Here is a 22,334-nt window from a genome sequence, read left to right on the forward strand (position 1 = left end):
AGAACCAATAACTCATTCATTAATTGGACCTCTGAAAGCAGGATGTTGTGGTATAATCCCTATTTGAAACATTAGGGAAAATCCCACATTAAAAAAATCCACCGTTCTCTCACCTGTCTGTGTGTAAGAGAGAGGGAGAGAGAGAGAGAGAGAGAGAGAGAGAGAGAGAGAGAGAGAGAGAGAGAGAGAGAGAGAGAGAGAGAGAGAGAGAGAGAGAGAGAGAGAGAGAGAGAGAGAGAGAGAGAGAGAGAGGGGGGGGGGGGAGAAGGAGAGAGAGAGGTAGAGAGAGAGGGGGAGAAGGAGAGAGAGAGAGGGAGAGAGAGAGAGAGAGAGAGAGAGAGAGAGAGAGAGAGAGAGAGCGAGAGAGAAGGAGAGAGAGAGAGAGAGAGAGAGAGGTCCTGTAATTAAAAGGAGGTGTCTGTCAGGGCGGCTGGGTCTTTGTGTGGGCCCATATGTTTGGGTGCTGATACAGGGAGGATTATTCTGTTTGGAAGGCTGATAGCAGCCTGTTTATAACCTTGGCACAGACCAAGCCCCAATCTGTCAGGAGCACATCTCTTCCCCCTCCTCCCTCACCACTACTGTAGAAAGTCTACACCCCCTTGGATTTCTTCACATTTAGCTGTTTTACAAAGTGGGATTCAAATGGATTTCATTGTAATTTGTTTGTCACAAAATACCCTGTTAAAGTTTTATTTAAAAAATAAATAAAATTAAGATGAATGAAAAATATAACACTAATATACCTTGATTAGATAAGTATTCACCCCCCTGACTCAATACATGTTAGAAACACCTTTGGCAGCAATTACAGCTGTGAGTCTTCTTGGGTAAATCTCATAATATCTTTGCACACCTATATTGTGCAATATTTGCCCGTTATTATTTTTATAATTCTTCGAGCAGTCAAGGTGTTGGGGATCATAGCTAAACAGCAAGTCTTGCCATAGATTTTCAAGCAGATTTAAGTCAAAACTATTACATGGCTCTTCCGGAACATTCACTGTCTTCTTAGTAAGCAACCCCAGTATAGATTTGGCTTTGTGTTGTAGGTTATTGTCCTGCTGAAAGGTGAATTCCTTTCCCAGTGTCTAGTGAAAAGCAGACTGAAGCAGGTTTTCCTCTACGACTTTGCTTGTGCTTAGCTCCATTCCATTTCTTTTCATCATGAAAAACTCCCCAGTTTTTGCCGATGTTAAGCATACCCATACCATGATGCAGCCACCACCATGCTTGAAAATAAGGAGATAGTTACTCAGTGATGTGTTGTGTTCAATTGCCCCAAACCTAAGTCTTTGCATTTAGGCCAAAAAGTGTATTCCTTTGCCATGTATTTTTTTTTCAGTATTACTTTAGTGCCTTGTTAAATACATATGCATGTTTTTAATATTTTTACTCTGTATATTTGTATTCTTCTTTTCACTCTGTCATTTAGGTCATTATTGTAGAGTCACTACAATGTTGTTGATCCATCCTCAGTTTTCTCCCATCACAGCCATTGAACTCTGTAGCTGATTTAAAATCACCAATGACCTCATGGTGACATCCCTGAGGAGTTTCCTTCCTGTCTTGCTGCTCAGTTTTGTTTTTTTACCTTTATTTAACTAGGCAGATCAGTTAAAGAACAAATTCTTATTTTCAATGACGGCCTAGGAACAGTGGGTTAACTGCCTTGTTCAGGGGCAGAACGATTTTTACCTTGTCAGCTCGGGGATTTGATCTAGCAACCTTTCAGTTACCTGAAGGACGACTGCATCTTTGCAACAAAATGTGAAAAAGGTTCAAAGGGGTGTAGACTTTCTATATGTTCAGTGTGAAATGTTTTCTACATATGCAGAGCGTGCCATACTTTTACACCATTTAAAGGTGTAGTGGTGTGTTGTTGCTACCTTTTCCCCCTCCTATTCTAAACTGAACTAGGCACTTAATGTGGCCTTGTGATTGTATTTCTTATCCTCTATCAGTCTTACAGTTACAACTCTCATTATTTCTTTGAACATTCTGCTATTGACTGTAAGTTTACACTCTGAAAAAAGGGTTCCAAAAGGGTTCTTAGGAGAACCCTTTTTAGTTCCAGGTATAACCATTTTTGGTTTCTACATGGACCCAAAAGGGTTTTACCTGGAACCAAATCTAATTATTCAAAGTATTCTCCTATGGGGACAGCTGAAGAACCCTTTTAGGGTTTAGATAGCATCTTTTTCTCCCTAAGAGTACACCTAGTGTGTAGTTTTTGCCAAGGTTTTGTGTGTTTAAAAGTAATTTCTTTTGGGTTTTGAGAAACATTTGAGAGCATATTTTCGTTATCTCTAGAACATTCAAATTAATCTAGTATTATGCAAATGTGGAAAGCACTAACAATAGTTCTATGAAATAGTATTTTAAGATACAGTACTTTGAAGGCATTCAACAAATTATGGATTGTCCAACCAACACTGAAGACATTTTAATCTACACCCTGATTTAGGTGTCAGGCATTACACTTACACACACAGAGAGAGAGCGAGAGAGAGAGAGCGAGAGAGAGAGAGAGAGAGAGAGAGAGCGAGAGAGAGAGAGCGAGAGAGAGAGAGAGAGAGAGAGAGAGAGTGGGAGAAGGAGAGAAAGAGAGGGAGAGAGAGAGAGAGAGAGAGAGAGAGAGAGAGAGAGGGGGGAGAAGGAGAGAGAGAGGTAGAGAGAGAGGGGGAGAAGGAGAGAGAGAGAGCGAGAGAGAGAGCGATAGAGAGAGAGAGAGAGAGAGAGAGAGTGAGAGAGAGAGAGAGAGAGAGAGAGAGAGATAGTGAGAGAGAGAGAGAGAGAGAGAGAGAGAGAGACAGAGAGAGTGAGAGAGCGAGAGAGAGAGAGAGCGAGAGAGAGAGCGAGAGAGAGTGAGAGAGAGAGAGTGAGAGAGAGAGAGAGAGACAGAGAGAGAGAGACAGAGAGAAAGAGACCTTAACCAACCACAGGGACTGCTACGGTTTGAGTGGCAGGAAAAGGAAACTGTCAACATGTGACATTTCCTCCCGCTTCTTCCGTCTGATAAATTAAAGTTACACCGTGTGCGCGTTGTAGTGTTGTGTAGCAGTGGAAGGGAAGGCTGTGCTGTGCATCAGAAAGCCTGGCATCGCAGTGTCTCAGGAGATATCAAGCAACTAGGTCAGACTGATAATGTAATCCGCTGACTGCAAGGATCCTCAGACCAACACATCCACAAAGAAAAAATGACAGGAAAAAGGAAATATAGGAGGAAATATAACTTTATGATGATGTTGTTGCACTTGCTTTGTCTTAGTGTTGCTGCCTAAATAAAAACAGAGGGGGGAATCTGTTATTTCACTTTTTTAGGAGAGGAAACTGATGTTGTGATGCTTTCTTCAACAATAGGGACATTTAACATGATCATTATCAGAATTATTATAGTATATAGTGTGTTTTAAATGATAATGGGAAAGGTAAATCCACATTGATACTCTTACATCAGTTTTCAGATGCTCCCATGGTTTAAAAATACGCAAAATATATATACACAAAATATAAATAATAATAAAAATACACAAAATATATATATTGTATATTTTTTATTACATTTTTTTTGCTATTGTAAGTAGCGTTATCTAGTGCTAGTCGGCTGTAGTTTGTTCTCCATCTTTCAAAATAGTGAAGCAACATTTTTTCTCATGCTCTGTCTTGTCTCTCTACCACAGACATATAGTGAGCAATATGTTTGGAACATGAAATCGCAATAAAATCGCAGTATCAAATCACAATACATATAGAATCGTGAAAATCGCAATAAATGATCATGACTCAGGATATTTTTATTTATTTAACTGGGCAAGTCAGTTAATAAATTCTTATTTACAATGACGGCCTAGGAACAGTGGGTTAACTGCCCTGTTCAGTGGAAGAATAACAGATTTTTACTTTGTCAACTCGGGGAGTCAATCTAGCAACCTATCGGTTGCTGGCCCACCGCTCTAACCACTAGGCTACCTGCCGCCCCCAAACGCACTTTCCCATTGTTTTTGATATGACCCAGATGCAAACACAGGAAGTGAATAGTACAGTTCTCAATAATGTATTATAGCACGGGGCAAAGGGCAGATCGAGGACAGGCAGAGGTTCGTAATCAGATCAGAGTCATGCAGGTACAGGATGGCAGGCAGGCTCGGGGTCAGGGCAGGCTAAATGGTCAGAACCGGGAAAACTAGGAAACAAACACTTGAGAAACAGGAAAACGGGAAAGCACGCTGGTAAGACCTGACAAGAAAAGATGAACTGGCAACAGACGAACAGAGAACACAGGTATAAATGCCCAGGGGATAATGTTGAAGATGGGTGACACCTGGAGGAGGGTGGAGACAAGCACAAAGACAGGTGAAACCGATCAGGGTGTGACATGCATATCGTATCGGCACCCTAAGTACCGTGATAATATCGTATCGTGAGGTCCCTGGCAATTCCCAGCCCTACCCACAACATCAGCCTATACTGTACATTATCCAGCATACATACCGTATATCAATAACATCACAGTCTCATTCCTGGGAGGAGAATGAGGATGAGAAGAAGTTACTGCATCAGCAAAGTGCATTTTCATTCAGATGCATTATTCCAGAGAGGGTGAGGGAGAGAGAGCGAAGGAAAGAGCGAGAGACGGAGAGAGAGGGAGAGATACAGCCCGACTGTGACAACTCTCCCTCTCCGCAGGTGTGGGAATCAAACGGGAGCTAAAAATAAGCCTGGCAGCTGGGAGTTATTCACAGTGACGGGAGGGGGAGGAGAGGGGTTGTGGTGGGGAATCAGGGGGTCCAGCTGGGGAGGCAGGTGTGTACGGGCTGACCGACAGAATACACCTTATATCCCACCGTGACTTAAAGACATCTTCACTCGGATTCTGATATGTAGTTGGTGGTCTTTCTGTAGCCTTGACCTAGCCTGGTCCCAAATCTATTTTGTGCTGTCTTGTCATTTCCTATGGTTATTGTCACACCAAGACAGCAGATCTGAGTCTGGGCTAATGTTGACTAGGGCTGTTTTTATCGAATACAACATACATGTATTGTGAAACATGAAGTCGTATGAGTGCCTTCTGATGAAGATCATCAAAGGTTAGTGATTCATTTTATCTCTATTTCTGCTTTTTGTGACTCCTCTCTTTGGCTGGAAAATGGCTGTATGTTTTTTTGTGACTATGCACTGTCCTCAGATAATTGCAATGTATGCTTTCGCTGTAAAGCCTTTTTGAAATTGGACACTGTGGTTGGATTAACAACAAGTTTATCTTTAAAATGGTGTATAATACTTGTATGTTTGAGGTTTTTAATTATGAGATTTCTGTTTTTTTTATTGGGCACCTTGCAATTTCACTGGCTGTTGTCGAGGTGGGACGCTAGCCCACATATCCCAGAGAAGTTAAGCACATTGCTCAATGAAAATAAACCATGGGGAAAAGCGTCCTCCATTTGCTATGTAAGTGCATAGATGACATGTATTTTTTCCGTCTGCCCCTGTTAGGTGCATGATAATGGTCCATTCTACATCAAAATCAAGAATAGCATGATGGGTGAAAATATTACCCTATCACTTGTGAATTATATATTATCACTCGTGAATGATGCCCAGCAATAGAAACAATGCCTTTTTTGCGTAAAACAGTTTTTGTCATGCTTGTATTGGTTGTATTCATTTGGGATCTGTAGCATCCCACAACAGTCCCAGACTATGTTTGGAATATTTATTTATCGCACAGAATAGAATAGTTCAACTTTTGTACTATAGGGGATAGTAGATTGACATAGGCTAGTGCTTTTGCTGTTCATTAGGCCTACTCATCTTGTTGGCTGACAAAAAATAAATGTGGACAGTTCTTCCAATATCTTCAATGTGCACCTCGGAATTGGATAAGGACGCAGAATGTGTCTGTTTTCACTTGTAGCCTGTGAGAAAGACCCTATCACCTGATGGAGAGCCATGTGAGTGAAACGGTGATTCGGAGCGCTCAGCACTTAGGGAGAAGAGAACAACGGCCACTGGCTGCAAAAGACATGGAGATACCGCCGTGAAATTTTAGGCATTATCAAGTGCTTGTCGAATTGTGAATGAGTGACTGATGTAGTGTGTACAGCCTGGGGAAAAAGCAAAGCAGAGGTCATGCCTTTTAAGCAACTTTTTTCAATTCATCATTAGAGTTGCATCTTGCAGGCTTACAATGTATTAAAAATCAAAACACACTGCCCAACGTTTGTAGAACAACTAAATAATAACTCTAAATTAAGCATATAGAAATACCTATTGCTTTGTTAACCGCTCAACAGCGCCGTATGTGCTCAAATCGTTTGGAGAAAATATTATTTCTATTTTATTCAGCTTTGTTCAAATGTATTCTTCCTACTCTAAAATGATGCCATGGAATCAAATCTTGTCTGCTAAATGAACTAGTGTAGCCCACAGCCATTTGCCATGGCCAGATCAGGACCCAACATAAGAACAACTCAGAGTATGCTATTCTGTTCTTCTGAAATAGAGTACATTTTCATCATTTCATGTTTCTTTAGATCTGTCTAATATAAATAAGGGACTTATTGTGAAGGTGTAGGCTATATTACATGGATTTATTCGACTTTTTAAAATGTAGATTATACAAAGGTCTGCATCAGTGTGTTGAAACCAGGAGATGCTAAATGTGTTTATGTTAATTAACGGTCAATTACCGTGAGACCGACAGTTATTTGCTTGACAATCACCGGCTGACGAAATTTTGTAACCGCCACAGCCCTAGTATTGACCTGTCTATAATATTTTCTATTAACAGAGTTATCACCCTCTTGGGGTGGCAGGTAGCCTAGTGGTTAGAGCGTTGGGGCCGTAACGAAAGTTGCTGGATCAAATCCCCAAGCTAACAAGGTAAAAATCTGTCAATCTTCCCCTGAACAAGGCAGTTAACCCACTGTTCCCTGGTAGGCTGTCATTGTAAATAAGCATTTTTCTTTTTCCTTTTTCTTAACTGACTTGCCTAGTTAAATAAAGATTAAATATATACTGTATATATATTTAAATATACAGGACCAGGTCCGCTCTATTTGTGTGATGTTCAGGCATGACACTCCCTTGTCTGCATGGTGTTGCTAGTACTCCTTTTTGGTGATTGCCCCAGGGCCAGCAGTACTGTAGATTGGAGACTTGACCCTTCCCTGACAGTTAAAGAAAAATATTTAGACTATGTTTTTCAAAAGGGATGACTTGGCAATTGGCTTTTGGTACAAAAATGCAGTTTTCTTTCATCTCATCGACTTGATCTGTCTCTCATGCAAATGACATTTTATATCTCTGTTTTGCATTAGAACTTTTCGCTCCCGTTAGCCTGTACCCTCGCCATGGCTGGAGGCTAATCCCATGACCCTACTGCCAAACACACACACACACACACTGATGATTGACAGCAGGGGCTCCCTATGACCCACTATTCTTGCATCAATTCAACCCCCCAACGGCCTGTGGCTATGATTAATGACTATCTGGGTCTGCTACATTGGCGGTAGTTTTGGGCAGGGTGTGGGGTGTGTGAGGGGCCTGTGCCAGTGCCACTGTCTGCTAGGCATGGCCATAGATTGCCTGTCATATCCAGTATCTTCCTCTACAGTCCTATAGGAACCTCCCCCGTCTCCCTCTCCCTCTCCCTCTCCCCCTCCCCCTCTCCCTCTCCCTCTCCCCCTCTCCCTCTCCCCCTCTCCCTCTCCCTCTCTGGATGATGATCCATGCTGCTAATTACTGTGATTAGGCTGATTGCTAATCCTTTCTATTGAAGGCAATAGTGGTTGACTAATGAGAAGAAGAAACTTTGCGATTGAAGTCTGAACGAAGGGTCAGGGGGTAGTGCGCTCTTAGTCAAAGCTCAAATGTAATAATTTCACAGCGTTGTGTCATATTTCTGCTTTATATTATGTAAGCGGACTAAAATTAGGGTAAGGATGTAAAATAGACAGTCAACACTCTGAAGGAAGGAGATTATTGGACGTTATTAAATACTTGTTTCTTTTCTCCTGGTTAAATATTGGCCCTGTCCAAGCTGACCCCTTGTAATACAGTGTGATGGCTCACATTGTTTTCCTCCTGTGACTGCCAAGAGCAGAGTAAGAGTTAGCAGCAGCAGGACTCAGCCGCAAGAACAGTTACCCTCCTGGGGATCTCAGGCAGCTAGTGACAGCCTCTAAACAAATCTCACTCTCCAGACGGACTTCAGCCTTGATGGCATTGGAGCCTCCCTGATAAATGCAATGAGGCCATATTTACACCCAGAGCAGCTATAGCTCTCAAGATTTACAATATTAATGGTCCTCACCCTCTATCACTCTATACTCTGTAGTGTTCAGTCAGAGAACAGACAGTCATGGTATCACATGTACAGTACATACATTCATTGAGGATCCTTTCCTCTTGTTCTTTGCTTTCTGTGGATCTGCTAAATTCTTGTTACCAACCAGCTATACTGTAAAATAACATTAAACAACAACAGTGTGTGGGAAAATCAGTGTTCTTCCATCCCCTTAATGTTTCATATTTATATATATACATATATATATATATATATATATATATATATATATATATATATATATATATATATATATATATATATATATATATATATATATATATATATATATGAGAGAGAGAGAGAGAGAGAGAGAGAGAGAGAGAGAGACCACCACCACCACCACAGGTAATAGTGTGGTTGTTTACGAGTGGCCATATGGTGGATGTCCTCTGCCTGGTAGCTGCAGGGAGACTTTCCCCTGGAGATGAGATGATTCTGAAAATATATCTATTTCCCACCAACCCATCCTCACCTGTTCCTTGTTCCAGGACCCTTATCTCCCTCACAGGGGTGTAAACACCCCCCTAAACTGCAGAGGAAACTCAGGAATGTCCCAGGTAGGCCTAACCAAACGCTGTCAGATGGAGTCAGTGTCTCCCCCAACTCAAAAATAAATCCGCCCGCCCTGGCTTGTACAGCCCCGTTCCTTGCCTGCCTCCAGATGTGGCTTAATTTACTGCGACTCGGGCTAATTACTGTAATTAAGGATTAATTACTGCTAATTACCTTCGCATAAACTCATCACCAGTCAAAGAGTGGAGCCTTATGAAATGTGCCATGCACACGAACACATACCACGGGCCCCAGAAGGAGCATGTTGTTGGCTTCTCGTTGGATGCCTGATTGGTGTGTTGCTGAGAGGCCTTGTGTAGAGCCACAGTAAAGGGCAGGACTCCAGCTACTCATGGACAGTCACCTCTGAGCTCCATACGGTCCTACTTCTAACTATCCATCGCTTCCCCAACTCCTGGATCACTGGGTCTGTCTCTGGCATCTGCTGTCATTTGCTGCATGACTTGCAGGCTAACAAGTCTTTGCCGAAAGTTAGGAAAACCATTCAGTGCATATTGATAAGGCCTTGAGTTTTTTGTGACCTCACCAAGAAAAAAACTCATGGCCCTACTTATGACTAATTCTGACTACCCACCCATATTTTGGGGGTAATCTAATGGGGGAACCCTAAAACAATCAGGTGTGCTCCCGAGTCTAAGGCACTGCTTCTCAGTGCTAGAGGCTTCCCAACAGACCCTGGTTCGATTCCCGGCTGTATCACAACCGGCCGTGATTGGGAGTCCAATAGGGCGGTGCACAATTGGCCCAGCGTCGTCTGGGGTAGGCCGTCATTGTAAATAAGAGTTTGTTCTTAACTGACTTGCCTAGGTAAATAAAGGTTCAATAAAAAATAAAAATTCCCATTTCCTTGCAGACAGTAAGTCAGTCAGTGTGTCGTGTCGGTTATAATTAGTTAGAGCTAGGATAGGTAGATGGTAGACGCCAGAGGCAGCTATTTTAATGAGCGTACCCCCCACTGATTCCCCCCTTAGGAATGGAGATTAAGTCACAAGCACCCGGTCCCTATGGTACACCAGTGACACACACACAAGCGCACACACACACACAGAATTAACAACCTTTTTAAAAGGGACTCCTCCTGTCAATGTTATTTGATTGATCATCTAGAATTGGGAGGAATGTTGATAATTAAATGTGATTTAAATCTCTATGGTCTTCCTCAGATGAATAAGTCCTAGGCCCTATAGTATATGTGTCACATACACCATGTAACAGAACACATCAAATATATGACATTTCAACACAGGTCAACACAAACAGATAGTAAGATAACAGGTCACTGTAGTAATTCACCAGCTCGGTGACTCACTACACTCAAGAGCACAACTGGTTTCATCTCTCTTAGATGAGAGACCATTAGTAAACTAAGCATTATTCACTTGTTTTTAATAGACCAGCAAAGCTACCAGTCACTGTGTTGCTGTGTTGTACTCTATGTTGTCAGCTTACATAGGGTACATAATACTTCATATAGAGGCCTTTGTCTCTCTCATAGTCTATTGACTACACTGCTCCCTGCTCAGGAACACTCGTGACTGATCAAGAATGAGATATTCAGCCACCATGATTTCCACTGCCGCCCCGGGCAGATTAAAACTGCATGGGCCAAGCATGGGTTTAATTAGATCAAGACGATATATATTTGAAGACACCTTAAGAATGGACCGATGATTGCTGGGGGGCTAATGTATTGCCTATTTTAAATAATGAATAATTTTAATGAAGGGGCCTTTAGAATGCTTGGTGGGGGTGGGGGGGTGTTCTGAATGGTCTTTCCTCCTCTGGCGGGAGGGAAGCATTGGCTGCTGCTGCCTCGTTATCGGGACCGGCCCCTCAGGCCTCAGCCTGGCCTGCGTAAGCCTCAGATGACCACCATAATTACTGTTATTATGAGTAGCTGGAGGGGGAACTTGTCCTGAAAAACACCCACTAAGCTGAGTGCCCTACGTGGACTGTGTCTTGCCCTGCCATGCTCCCTTTACCCTGCCTTGCCTTTCTTCGCCTGGCCTGTCTCATGAGGAACCACTGGTCGCAGAGGGGGGTGAGAGGGTAAAGGAAGGAATGAGGGGGGAAGAGAGGGAGAAGGAACGGCCACCAATCCGCCTAATGTGACGCCTGTCAGCTCGTCTCTTACCAGCTGTCACCTCCCAAATGCACTGGGGTTCATTATTTTAATTGACTCCTCACTTTCCTATTCTATTTCAATTTTTCGCCTTTCCTCTATCTCTCCATCCATCCATCCCTCCCAATCTTCCTTCTTCCTCCTCTCTTTCTTGTTCCCTTCTTTTTCATTGTCCTTGTCGTCGTCTGCCCGGGCCTCTGTCAGCTGCTATAACACTCTGGGTTCTGCCCACTTTTGAACATGACACTGGAGATGGCAGATAAAGCATAAAGCAAGTGTTTTAGAGGGTCTTTATGGCTTTACCCTTGTGTACCGGAGTTGTTCTAGTCCCCATTATCTAATGATAGAGTGGACATTTTGGGCCATGGAGACTTTCCTGTGAACACAGTGAGGAGTAAACCTTTCTAAGGACAAAACTGCTTTGTGATTTTTTTAAAGGAACAGAACATGCTTGTTGACTGACTTTAATAGGTACTGTGCCACCGATGTCGGTGGACACCCATGCATTTAGTAACTATTGCTGAGCATCAGTAGCTTACGCGTCTATCAGACGAACCACATTGAAATGAATAGAATTCATTGTTTCTATGCTAACAGATTATTCATACCATGCTGCCATCACATGCAGAGCAGTGGATTATGTTGATGGCTTGAACAATGAATCCTTAAGGACCAGGGAAGTCAGTTGACAATTTGTTTTAGTTGTGATACTCGTCATGTCCATTGTAAATCATCACACTGCTTCCTCAGGATTCCAGATTGTTGTTTTTTCTGTCCCAGAATGCTGTGTGGCAGGGATGAATGGTGGTGATGTTCGATTATCATGTGTCTGTCGCTACCATTCCCGCTGACTGGCCTGTGGCAGGCCCACACACACACTCACACTCACACACACACTCACACACACACACACACACACACACACACAGGGTTTGTGATAGGCCCACACAGACAGGCACTGCGCGCCTGCGTCAGGAACACGGCTGATTTATGAACTGCTGAAACCCTGGATGACGTGTGCCCACAGAATCAATACAGACTGTGCTTATAGGCCTTTGCCTGACGCTGTGACGTGGTCCAGAGATATGCACACACACGCAGACATACACACACACACCCACAGAAACACACACACGCACACACAGCATTGCGGAGGAGTGTATTGCTTTACTGTATCGACATGAAATGGATCCGATCCAGCATTGGTTGCTAGCTGCCAGTCAAAGGCGAGGAGGGTAAACTTTCATCATGGCTGTCAGGGACATCAGTGCTGCCTTGTTTGGCCGTTCATCTTCCTAATTGTGACAGAATACTTCAACATCATTAATTAAACATGCTTTCATTTGAAAGCGCTCACTGGGAGCCAGGGCTGGAGGCTGAGAGAGAGGGGAAAAGTCTGCCAATGTGCAGAGAAGGCTGTTTTATGTATGGGCATTTTCTCTGTGTGTGTGTTTGTGTGGTAGGTTTGTGTTTGTGTACATACTAGTGCTTTGCAAACATCTTGCAGCCCAGTAAGACAGAAAGGTATGACTATGAGCCATCATTTAAACAAACAATAATCTTAATTCAGAACATGAAATTATTTCAGTTATTTCATCAGATGGAGGGTTACTTCACCATTTTTATTTTTCATATTGCTGCTCTGTGGGGGAAAGAGAGAGGTTGAATTAAACATGAGTACAGATGGAGGGAGAGGGGGATTGGGAGTCCTCTCACTGTTCAATTAAAGTCTGTCTGTAACGGTCAAGATGAAATGATCGCAGTCTTTTTATAGAGACACACTGCTAGTCTAAGAATACTGGCCTGAGGGACCTATCAATGAAAACAGTAGGACCAATGGGAAACAGAAGGAGACATTCTAACAATAGTACAGTATATTAAAGGGGCAATCTGGGATTGGTACATCAATTTTTGGACATTTAAATGATTATATAAAGCCATTGTTTCTTGAAGAATCCGCCTCCTATTGCCAGATGATTATGATGTAGTGTTTTAGGGTGGCAGAGTTCACTCTATGATGCTGGACTGGCGTTGAGGACTTTCATCTAATTCATGGCCATTACTGAACAGGAATAAGTCAATCTGATGGCTATGGTTAGAGTAATTATGCCACAGCACAGTGAATTGTATCATTATCTTTATTCATTGTATTTATTTAATCAATTTCATGCTTTTAGTGTTGCACTGGAGGATACTGTGAAGGAATAAATCACCATTTGCCTCATTAGGTTTCCTCTCCAGTTGGAGGTGGTCTACATGTTGTTGTCAGAAAAACCTCACAGTGTTCTAGTTTTCCTACTCTGCAAGAAATAGCAAGGCAATATTTGATGTGTTGCTCTCTATCTCGTCTCAGTCTTTTAGATTCAGAGTGGACAATTAGGTTAGAGACAGTGACATTGACTGAGAGATTGTTGTTTGGTCGGTTGGGAGGGTTCTACAGCTGATGAACGAGAGATTAGTTAGGAGATGACTGACTGAGGTGAAATATCTTTAGGGCTTTTTAAGTTTGAAGGAACGCAAGCAGGAGAAATATTGCAAGTGGACAGTAGTCAACACCCACAACGCATGCAAGCAAACACACCCACACACATACACACGCATACACACGCACGCACGCACACACGCACGTACACACACACACACACGCACGCACGCACGCACGCACGCACACACACACACACACACACACACACACACACACACACACACACACACACACACACTCTCCTTTCTGAAACCCTGACCTTTCCAGTCTTCTGATAACCATTGACATTTTCCATTTTCCCTCCTGAGTCTGCATGCTCAGATGGTGAAGCTGATCGGGTGTGGATGGGGGGGGGGGGGGGGGGGTAGAGGCTTCATGGGAGAGACAGGTTTTCCGTGAGGGCTTGGGAATCCATCTTGACCCCACTCTCACTTGAGAGGTCAGCAGGCAGACAGCATATCTCTGTGGACATAGCCACAGACAAAAGCATAGAGCAACATACAGTAACATGGGCCAGACAGACAGTGTACTCCAGCACATCTCTCTCAGCAAGCCACCTCTTTCATTTACTGCCATTCTGTTGAATTGTCACTCTTAGCAATTGTAAATACGGTATGTTTAAAGGTAGTGATTTACCCCTTATAGTAGGTATGCATATATATTAATTGATGCAGACATGTACTATGTCCAGGCAGTGTAAAGATGGTGGATGAAATGAACAGGCTACCCCTGGTTGTTTTTACCACCTCTGAGAGGAGACAGATAGCTCTGCTCCTTTACTTAGGGAGCCTTCTAGTGGCAGACAGAGGAAGAGCAGTGTGGTCCATGTTCACACACCACTCACAGTCCTGCTAGTACCATAGTGACTCACAGCGCTGCTGGTACCATAGTGACTCACAGCGCTGCTGGTACCATAGTGACTCACAGTCCTGCTAGTACCATAGTGACTCACAGTCCTGCTAGTACCATAGTGACTCACAGCGCTGCTGGTACCATAGTGACTCACAGTCCTGCTAGTACCATAGTGACTCACAGTCCTGCTAGTACCATAGTGACTCACAGCGCTGCTGGTACCATAGTGACTCACAGCGCTGCTGGTACCATAGTGACTCACAGTCCTGCTAGTACCATAGTGAAACACAGCCCTGCTAGTACCATAGTGAAACACAGTCCTGCTAGTACCATAGTGACTCACAGTCCTGCTAGTACCATAGTTAAACACAGTCCTGCTAGTACCATAGTGAAACACAGTCATGTTGGTACCATAGTGCAACACAGCCCTGCTGGTACCATAGTGAAACACAGCCCTGCTGGTACCATAGTGAAACACAGCCCTGTTGGTACCATAGTGCAACACAGCCCTGCTGGTACCATAGTGAAACACAGCCCTGCTGGTACCATACTGAAACACAGCCCTGCTGGTACCATACTGAAACACAGCCCTGCTGGTACCATAGTGAAACACAGCCCTGCTGGTACCATAGTGAAACAGACCCTGTTGGTACCATACTGAAACACAGCCCTGCTGGTACCATAGTGAAACAGAGCCCTGCTGGTACCATAGTGAAACAGAGCCCTGCTGGTACCATAGTGAAACAGAGCCCTGCTGGTACCATAGTGAAACAGAGCCCTGCTGGTACCATAGTGAAACAGAGCCCTGCTGGTACCATAGTGAAACACAGCCCTGTTGGTACCATAGTGAAACACAGTCCTGCTGGTACCATAGTGAAACACAGCCCTGCTAGTACCATAGTGAAACACAGCCCTGCTGGTACCATAGTGAAACACAGTCCTGCTGGTACCATAGTGAAACACAGCCCTGCTAGTACCATAGTGAAACACAGCCCTGCTGGTACCACAGTGAAACACAGCCCTGCTAGTACCATAGTGAAACACAATCCAAAATATACAGTGTTGTCCTCACTAGATCACACTATTGGCTGAAAGGGGCTGTAGTGGACATGTTTCTCTCTCAAAGATGCTCCACTTCATCGTTTGTCAGACATGATAGACATGATTTCACTGTGGAGCACACACCACAGGAGGTTGGTATCACCTTAATTGGGGAGGAAGGGCTCGTGTTAATGGTCAGAGTGGAATCAGTGGAACGGTATCAAATGCCATTCCATTTACTCTATTCAAGCCATTATTATGAGCCGTCCTCCCCTCAGCAGCCTCCACTGATACGCACACCATTTAACTGTATATACCACAGGAGGAACAGATGAAGGAATGTTATCTTCAAACAACCTTTGGTGTTTGCGTTTGTAGATGGGTGTGTGGATTTGTATGTGTGTCTGGGTACGCGTGTATCTGTGAATGTACGGGGGTGACAGGTGTTGCTTATATGTTCCTCTGAGTGCATATACCATGGAACATCATTTTGCACTCTGTGGTACTGGCTGATGTTGGTGTGTGGCATGTCACAGCCACCTCTCCAGTGGAGCAGCGGGCGAGGGGGGAGGGAGCAGAGAGCTAAGTGCCTATGGGGGTGTGGCCACCACTCCTATCACTGAGACTGGACACCCCAAACTGTGTGACCAGGGCCAGAAGTGGGCCGGTAGCCTAAATAGGACTGACAACTACCTTGTTAGCACCCTTTCAGCAGCCGTTAGGGGAGTCTTTCAATTTTGCTGCTTGTTTGCTAACTGTTATTCAAAATCTACCGTAGCATTGATTTAGTAAGTTAGAAACGATGGTTGTGGTGTGACAGTGACCCATAAATAAGACTATACCGGCATAGCTTGTCTGGTGTTAATAAATCGTTTTTGTTCCTTATCACTGAGATGATCCACATTGATATTAGACTCTTCAGCTGCAGTAGATCATTATTGTACCATTTTTCCCCCGGTAAGGTTGTGATGATAGTATTAGTTTGCCTGACCAGGAAGATTATTATCTTTTTATGAAAATGTGTTATTGTTTTAGCCACTAAGTAAACATCATAATCTGCTCTTCAGGAGTGCAAAGAAAAATGAACTCTCTTGGAAGTCTGTGTTAATTATTTCCCTGAAATGATATTCAAAATCAATGAGATGATAGTTTTATTATCGTGGGTGCTGCCAGGCTCAGTAAGATCCAGGTTTTTATGGCACAGACGTGGGCTATTAAAGAGACGGTCATATTTCAGATGGAACAGGTTGAAGACTATAGAAAGAAGAAAGTACAGTGGTAGACTGCAGTCACTTCACTTCTCATCCAAATAGTATTTGTTTTATCACAGCGCTGTCCACTAATGTTAACTTTGCCTCTTTCCTTTGCAGTGCCACTGCTAACAATCAGATGTTGTGCTAGCGTCAGTATCAGTAGTTTGTTACTAACTGTTATTTTTCTTCTCTATTGTCTCTACAGTGCTCAGTATCCGTGGTTCCCAGGAGGAGGAGCCTCCAGATGCCCAACTCATGCGATTGGACAACATGCTTCTGGCGGAAGGTGTGTCCGGACCGGAGAAAGGGGGCGGGTCTGCGGTGGCGGCGGCTGCAGCAGCAGCTGCAGCGGGAGGAGGAGTGGGCTCAGACACCAACTCGGCAGAACACTCAGACTACCGGGCCAAGCTGACTCAGATCCGCGGGATCTACCACACAGAACTGGAGAAGTATGAACAGGTGAGGACAGACCACGCCCCCCATAACCGCTCTCTCCCTTCCCATAAACCCCTTCGGCTCTAAGAAGACCCTCACAACTCCTCTCACTTCGTATAGGCAACCCCTCTCTCCCTTAAATCCTGTCTGCTCTGAGTTCTGCCATCTCTCTACATACTGACGACCAAGCCACTTGTAACTGTCCTCTCTCCGCTCTAATAGACAACCCCACCGCCGTCTCACTACACTCACACTACACACACGTTTTGTTATACGCAGATAATTCTTCTCAAATCAAACCCCCCAAAGCACCTCCTGAGTAACCACGCTTTCAGAAATCACTTTTCAGCTGGCAAACATTTTATCAGTCACACACTCATCCTTCGCCAAAGAGAGCATCCTGTCATATATATTACCGCCTGTCATCATCTCAAGCAGACTCGTCATCACTACCTGTCACAGTGTTACTTATGCACCTGAGTATACCCATGTCACCGCTATGTGTACTACTGATACAGTGTGTAAGAGCGGAACGGCTGTTGCACTGAACTGTGTCTCGTTTCAACTGACGCGACCCCGGTGCTGACAGTCAACAGACTCCCCTGTCCCCAAACACAGCAGACACTTCCCAGTGACTGATTCTGACAGAGAGAGAGAGAGAGAGAACGAGAGAGACACAGTGAAAAGACAGAGAGAGAAGTGAAGAGAGAGAAACAGAAAGATAGTTCAAACCTGGTGAACAGGAAAGAAAGCCTCCTGTCATTTTAGACATCTTCATTTTTTTCTTAACTGTTGAAGAAAAGTCTCCTCAATATACAAAGAAAGTCTCAGCTTAGTTGTATAACTAATCCACTGCTTTTGTGTCTGCCACAAACAACACTGCAATACGTGTATTACTACTACTACTCTTTAGTACTTGTAGTACAACTACTAGATTTCGTCATTGTCGAATGAGAACCTATTTTCTCCAAAACAGAAACTTTTCAGGAAATGGAAAAAACAGATTTCTTCCCCCATTAACGAACATACAATTATGAAGCTATTTTGAATCGATTTTCTATAGTCTCAAAATCTTCAATATTATAATCATTCAAATTGACAAAAGTGTTGTTTTCCAACAGCGACATACTACTACTTATGAAACTAACATTACTTACAATGCTTGCAGTGTCTTACTTATCTGCTGTGTTCAAGTCAGTGAGATTGCTATCTGCCTCATATGAGTGCGCCTGTCGGTCTCTTTAGGCATGTAATGAGTTTACCACCCATGTGATGAACCTTCTGAGGGAGCAGAGCCGCACACGGCCCATCTCGCCCAAAGAGATAGAACGCATGGTGGGGATCATCCACCGCAAGTTCAGCTCCATCCAGATGCAGCTCAAACAGAGCACCTGCGAGGCCGTCATGATCCTACGCTCCCGCTTCCTCGATGCCAGGTCTGTGTGTGTGTGTGTGTGTGTGTGTGTGTGTGTGTGTGTGTGTGTGTGTGTGTGTGTGTGTGTGTGCGTGTGTGCGTGCGTGCGTGTGTGTGTGCGCGTGTGCGTGCGCATGTGCGTGCGCGTGTGTGTGTGTGCGTGTGTGTGTGTGTGTGTGCGTGTGTGTGTGTGTGTGTGTGTGTGTGTCTTTCTCTTTATTGTTATGAAAACCTTTGTTATGATGCAGTTACATTATTTGGACAGCAATTGCCTTGTGATAGTAAATATGTTCTCTTTCTCTCTCCCCCTTATTCTTCTCTCCCCCTTTCTCTTCTCCCCCCCCTCTCTCTCTCTCTCTCTCTCTCTCTCTCTCTTTGTCTCCCTCTCTCTGTCTCTCTCTCTCTCTCTCTCTCTGCAGACGAAAGAGGAGGAACTTCAACAAGCAGGCAACAGAGATCCTAAATGAGTATTTCTACTCCCACTTGTCCAACCCCTATCCCAGTGAAGAGGCCAAGGAAGAGCTGGCCAAGAAGTGCTCCATCACAATGTCACAGGTATGTGCCGCCAGTCGCAAGCCTCGTATCCATCCTGTGTGTGATGAAGCGAACTCTAATCTTCTGTTGTGCGTGTACATGTATGGAAAACACAGTATGGCTCCTATCATGCCACAGGAAGTCAGCTAGCATGGGGTCATACAGCTCCAATGTTTAATGCTGCATTCTGTAATGGAATCACATAGGCTGTCTTATGATAGCATGTGATAGCTTTCTCAAACAATTGTTTCAACACAACAAAAGGCGATTTACTATAGACATTTCTTCTCACATAATTTGTACTTTAAATGTTTCACAGGTATCGAACTGGTTTGGAAACAAGAGAATCCGATACAAGAAAAACATTGGCAAGTTCCAAGAGGAAGCAAACATGTATGCCGCGAAGACCGCCGTCAGTGCAACCAGTGTATCAGCCCATGGCAGCCAGGCCAACTCCCCCTCCACCCCCAACTCTGCAGGTCAGTATCAATACCAGCCAGCCATAGTGGATGTGACCAGTATGGTACCAAGTCAGTACTGTTAATGTTAGTTTGGCTGCGTACCCCCAATTCAACATGAGCACAGATCATCATTATCAAGAGCTGAAGCATTATATATGTTACATTGGGAGGGATCCACATTGCAGTAGTATGGACAAATCAATTCAGAAATACAACATTTTTGGGCAGAAAGGTGTAGAGCACTGTCATCTCAACCCTGGGCCCCAACTCAAGAATACAGTCGCTGTCTCTGTTCCTTTTGACTAACAAAATGCTGTCTGTACCCCCCCCCCCCCCTTTTCTGAACTAACCCAATAACTTCTGGCCCAGTGGTACGGTCCGTCTCTCTCTCTCTCTCTCTCTCTCTCTCTCTCTCTCTCTCTCTCTCTCTCTCTCTCTCTCTCTCTCTCTCTCTGGGGTTTGTCTGGTTAACACACCATTTCAGACTCATTCTTGGTTAGAGAAATAGTTCATCCATCCTGTGACTTGGTTGACCTCTTGTGTGTCATTAAGCTATTGACGGGGCGCTCCAGCCTAGTCCTTTGTCATCATGGTGACCCTTCAGCTATATTGGATTATGGCCTTGTCTTGTGTTTTTTTTCTGCCTTCAAATCAAGTTAGGCTGCGTTCTCTTTTAACATCTGTGGATTTTGTCTCCATTAAAAGGACAAAGAGGATTCTTTCAGTCTTCCTGTCGATCAATTAGCACTTCCTTAATGATCCAACCAGTCCGGTAGCAAGGAACTTAAACAACAAGACAATCCATCTATTCTGTTTCAGTTTCATCCCGGTTTTAACCCCTAACCTTATTCTTAGTAATATGATTGGCATCCCAATTACCACAGGAGTAACAGTTGGTGTAATGTTGATCATTAGTACAGTATAGTTTTCTTAGAATACCCCTTAGCCAGATTTTTCAATTACTTTTCCATAGGTACATACAGTATAGTAGACGGTGGCTGGTCACTGATGTGGTTCCCTGTTCACTACACCATATTTTGCTTTCAACCCTCTCCTACTAACCCAACTGACTGCACTTTTTCTGCTGCATGATCGTGTTAACCCCTCTTTCCTTTTCTTCTCTTCTCTCCCTTCCTCCCTTCCCCCTCTATCGCTTCCTCCCTTACCCCTCTCTCTTCCTCCCTTCCCCCTCTCTCTCTTTCTCTCTTTCATTCTCTGGCCTCTCAGGTTCTGCTGGCTCTTTTAACATGTCAAACTCCGGAGACTTGTTTATGAGTGTGCAGGCTCTGAATGGGGACTCATACCAGGGGGCCGGGGTTGGGGCCAATGTTCAGTCCCAGGTAGGACCCTCGCAGAGACTAGTACGTTATCTACGTAATCCATACATTAGTACACTAGTTGTCATGTAGATAGATACCTAGCTAGCAGTCATACACTAGTAGCCTATTAGTGGCCTGTTGAAGACAGTCATTGAACCTCGGCGGGCAGCCTTATGAGGTCTAGTATTAAAAGACTGAATATCCCTGCTCAGTTGTTCAAGCACTGCCCGGGCTACGAGGTTTCATTGAAATCTGAATCCCAATCTCTTGACCTAGTCCGTGAGACAGAGGTCATTTGTGATTTTAGCCGTACACTGATGTGGCGGCCATTATCAGGCTCATGAATGAATAGACGACTGCAGACAGATTTGGAAACAATACAAGACTCGTCAACACTGCTGACAACAGTTGTCATAGCCACTGGTGTACAACAGTCCTCTGACCTTGCCCTGTTGGACAACGATGACTAGCACAGAGTTTTTTTTTAGTTTTGTGATTGGGAGAAAGTCTCATTCACCATAGGTTGGAAGAGGACTGAAGAGTGAAGAGTCTGCTTCGTCTCTCCATCCATCCCGCCTTTATTTTTAAATCAACTCTCCAAATGCTTGAGGTGTTTCATGAATATGCATAGTATTAACCCCTGGGGTGGACAAGAGATCTCCTCGGTTGACCTTGTCAGGAGGTCATTTGGCTGCACACTCATTCCGAGCCACTGAGGAGAGGAATTTTGAGTCGTAGAAGCAATTTGATTTGTTTAATTTTCATTCCTTTTTGAATTGTAATAGGATATTCATATGCGTTCCCTTGTGATGATATTTGTGGTTGTTTGTCGTTGTTCTGTTGTGATATCTATTGTGTTGAACCTGTTTTACAGGCCAAATCATTCTAAACTGTTGCTGTGGTAACCTTTCCCAGTGCATGATACCCTTTTGCTATCAGACTGACCTTTCTTATGCATGAAGGTCTTTTTCATCTAGAGCTTTTGTCTGTCTGACCCGCCCTTTTCTCTACGTGTGTCTGTGTGTGCGTTCGTTCCAGGTGGATACTCTTCGCCATGTTATCAGCCAGACAGGAGGATACAGTGACAGCATCGCCGCCAGCCAGATGTACAGTCCACAGGGCATCAACGTAAGAACACCACCAAACAACAACTTTCTTTAATTTCATCACAATATTGCCTAGTCTTACTTTGGTCTCTTTGAAAGAAAAATAACTATTTCTATACTATACTTCTATAGCTATTCTTCTTTTGTTCCAATGCAATGTGCTCATACATTTAACCAACAATTCCATAGAAAGCTGCCTTTATTAGGGTTTCAGTTTTTCCCCTTGCCCAATTATTTGGAAGCCAATGTGTGTGGGATGCCACTTAGTTAGCAGTGGCCTGTTGGTGGCTGGGCTGTTGTCCAGGCGACAGCCCTTGTGTACTGGTAATGCCCCGGGCGCCAGGTGAAGAGGCAGGAGTCAGACGGAACGAGAGGCGGCCGGC

At 44.0% G+C, this 22,334-nt stretch overlaps 1 protein-coding gene across 3 annotated transcripts in view; it reads left to right on the forward strand.

The window, feature by feature from the left end:
• The window catches only part of LOC139387229 (pre-B-cell leukemia transcription factor 1-like), a 59,505-nt gene that overhangs the window by 34,744 nt on the left and 2,427 nt on the right, over positions 1-22,334 (forward strand). Inside the window, exons 3-8 of one of the 3 annotated variants that reach the window (XM_071133328.1) lie at positions 16,888-17,141; positions 18,363-18,553; positions 18,951-19,086; positions 19,385-19,544; positions 20,754-20,887; positions 21,884-21,973. In XM_071133328.1, coding sequence (XP_070989429.1) covers positions 16,888-17,141; positions 18,363-18,553; positions 18,951-19,086; positions 19,385-19,544; positions 20,754-20,887; positions 21,884-21,973 — 965 coding nt within the window. The remainder of the gene's footprint in view (positions 1-16,887; positions 17,142-18,362; positions 18,554-18,950; positions 19,087-19,384; positions 19,545-20,753; positions 20,888-21,883; positions 21,974-22,334) is intronic. The other 2 variants (XM_071133329.1, XM_071133330.1) reach the window with 2 other exon arrangements.

Source organism: Oncorhynchus clarkii, chromosome 28 (assembly GCF_045791955.1).
Source record: "Oncorhynchus clarkii lewisi isolate Uvic-CL-2024 chromosome 28, UVic_Ocla_1.0, whole genome shotgun sequence".
Classification (NCBI taxonomy): Eukaryota; Metazoa; Chordata; class Actinopteri; order Salmoniformes; family Salmonidae; genus Oncorhynchus; species Oncorhynchus clarkii.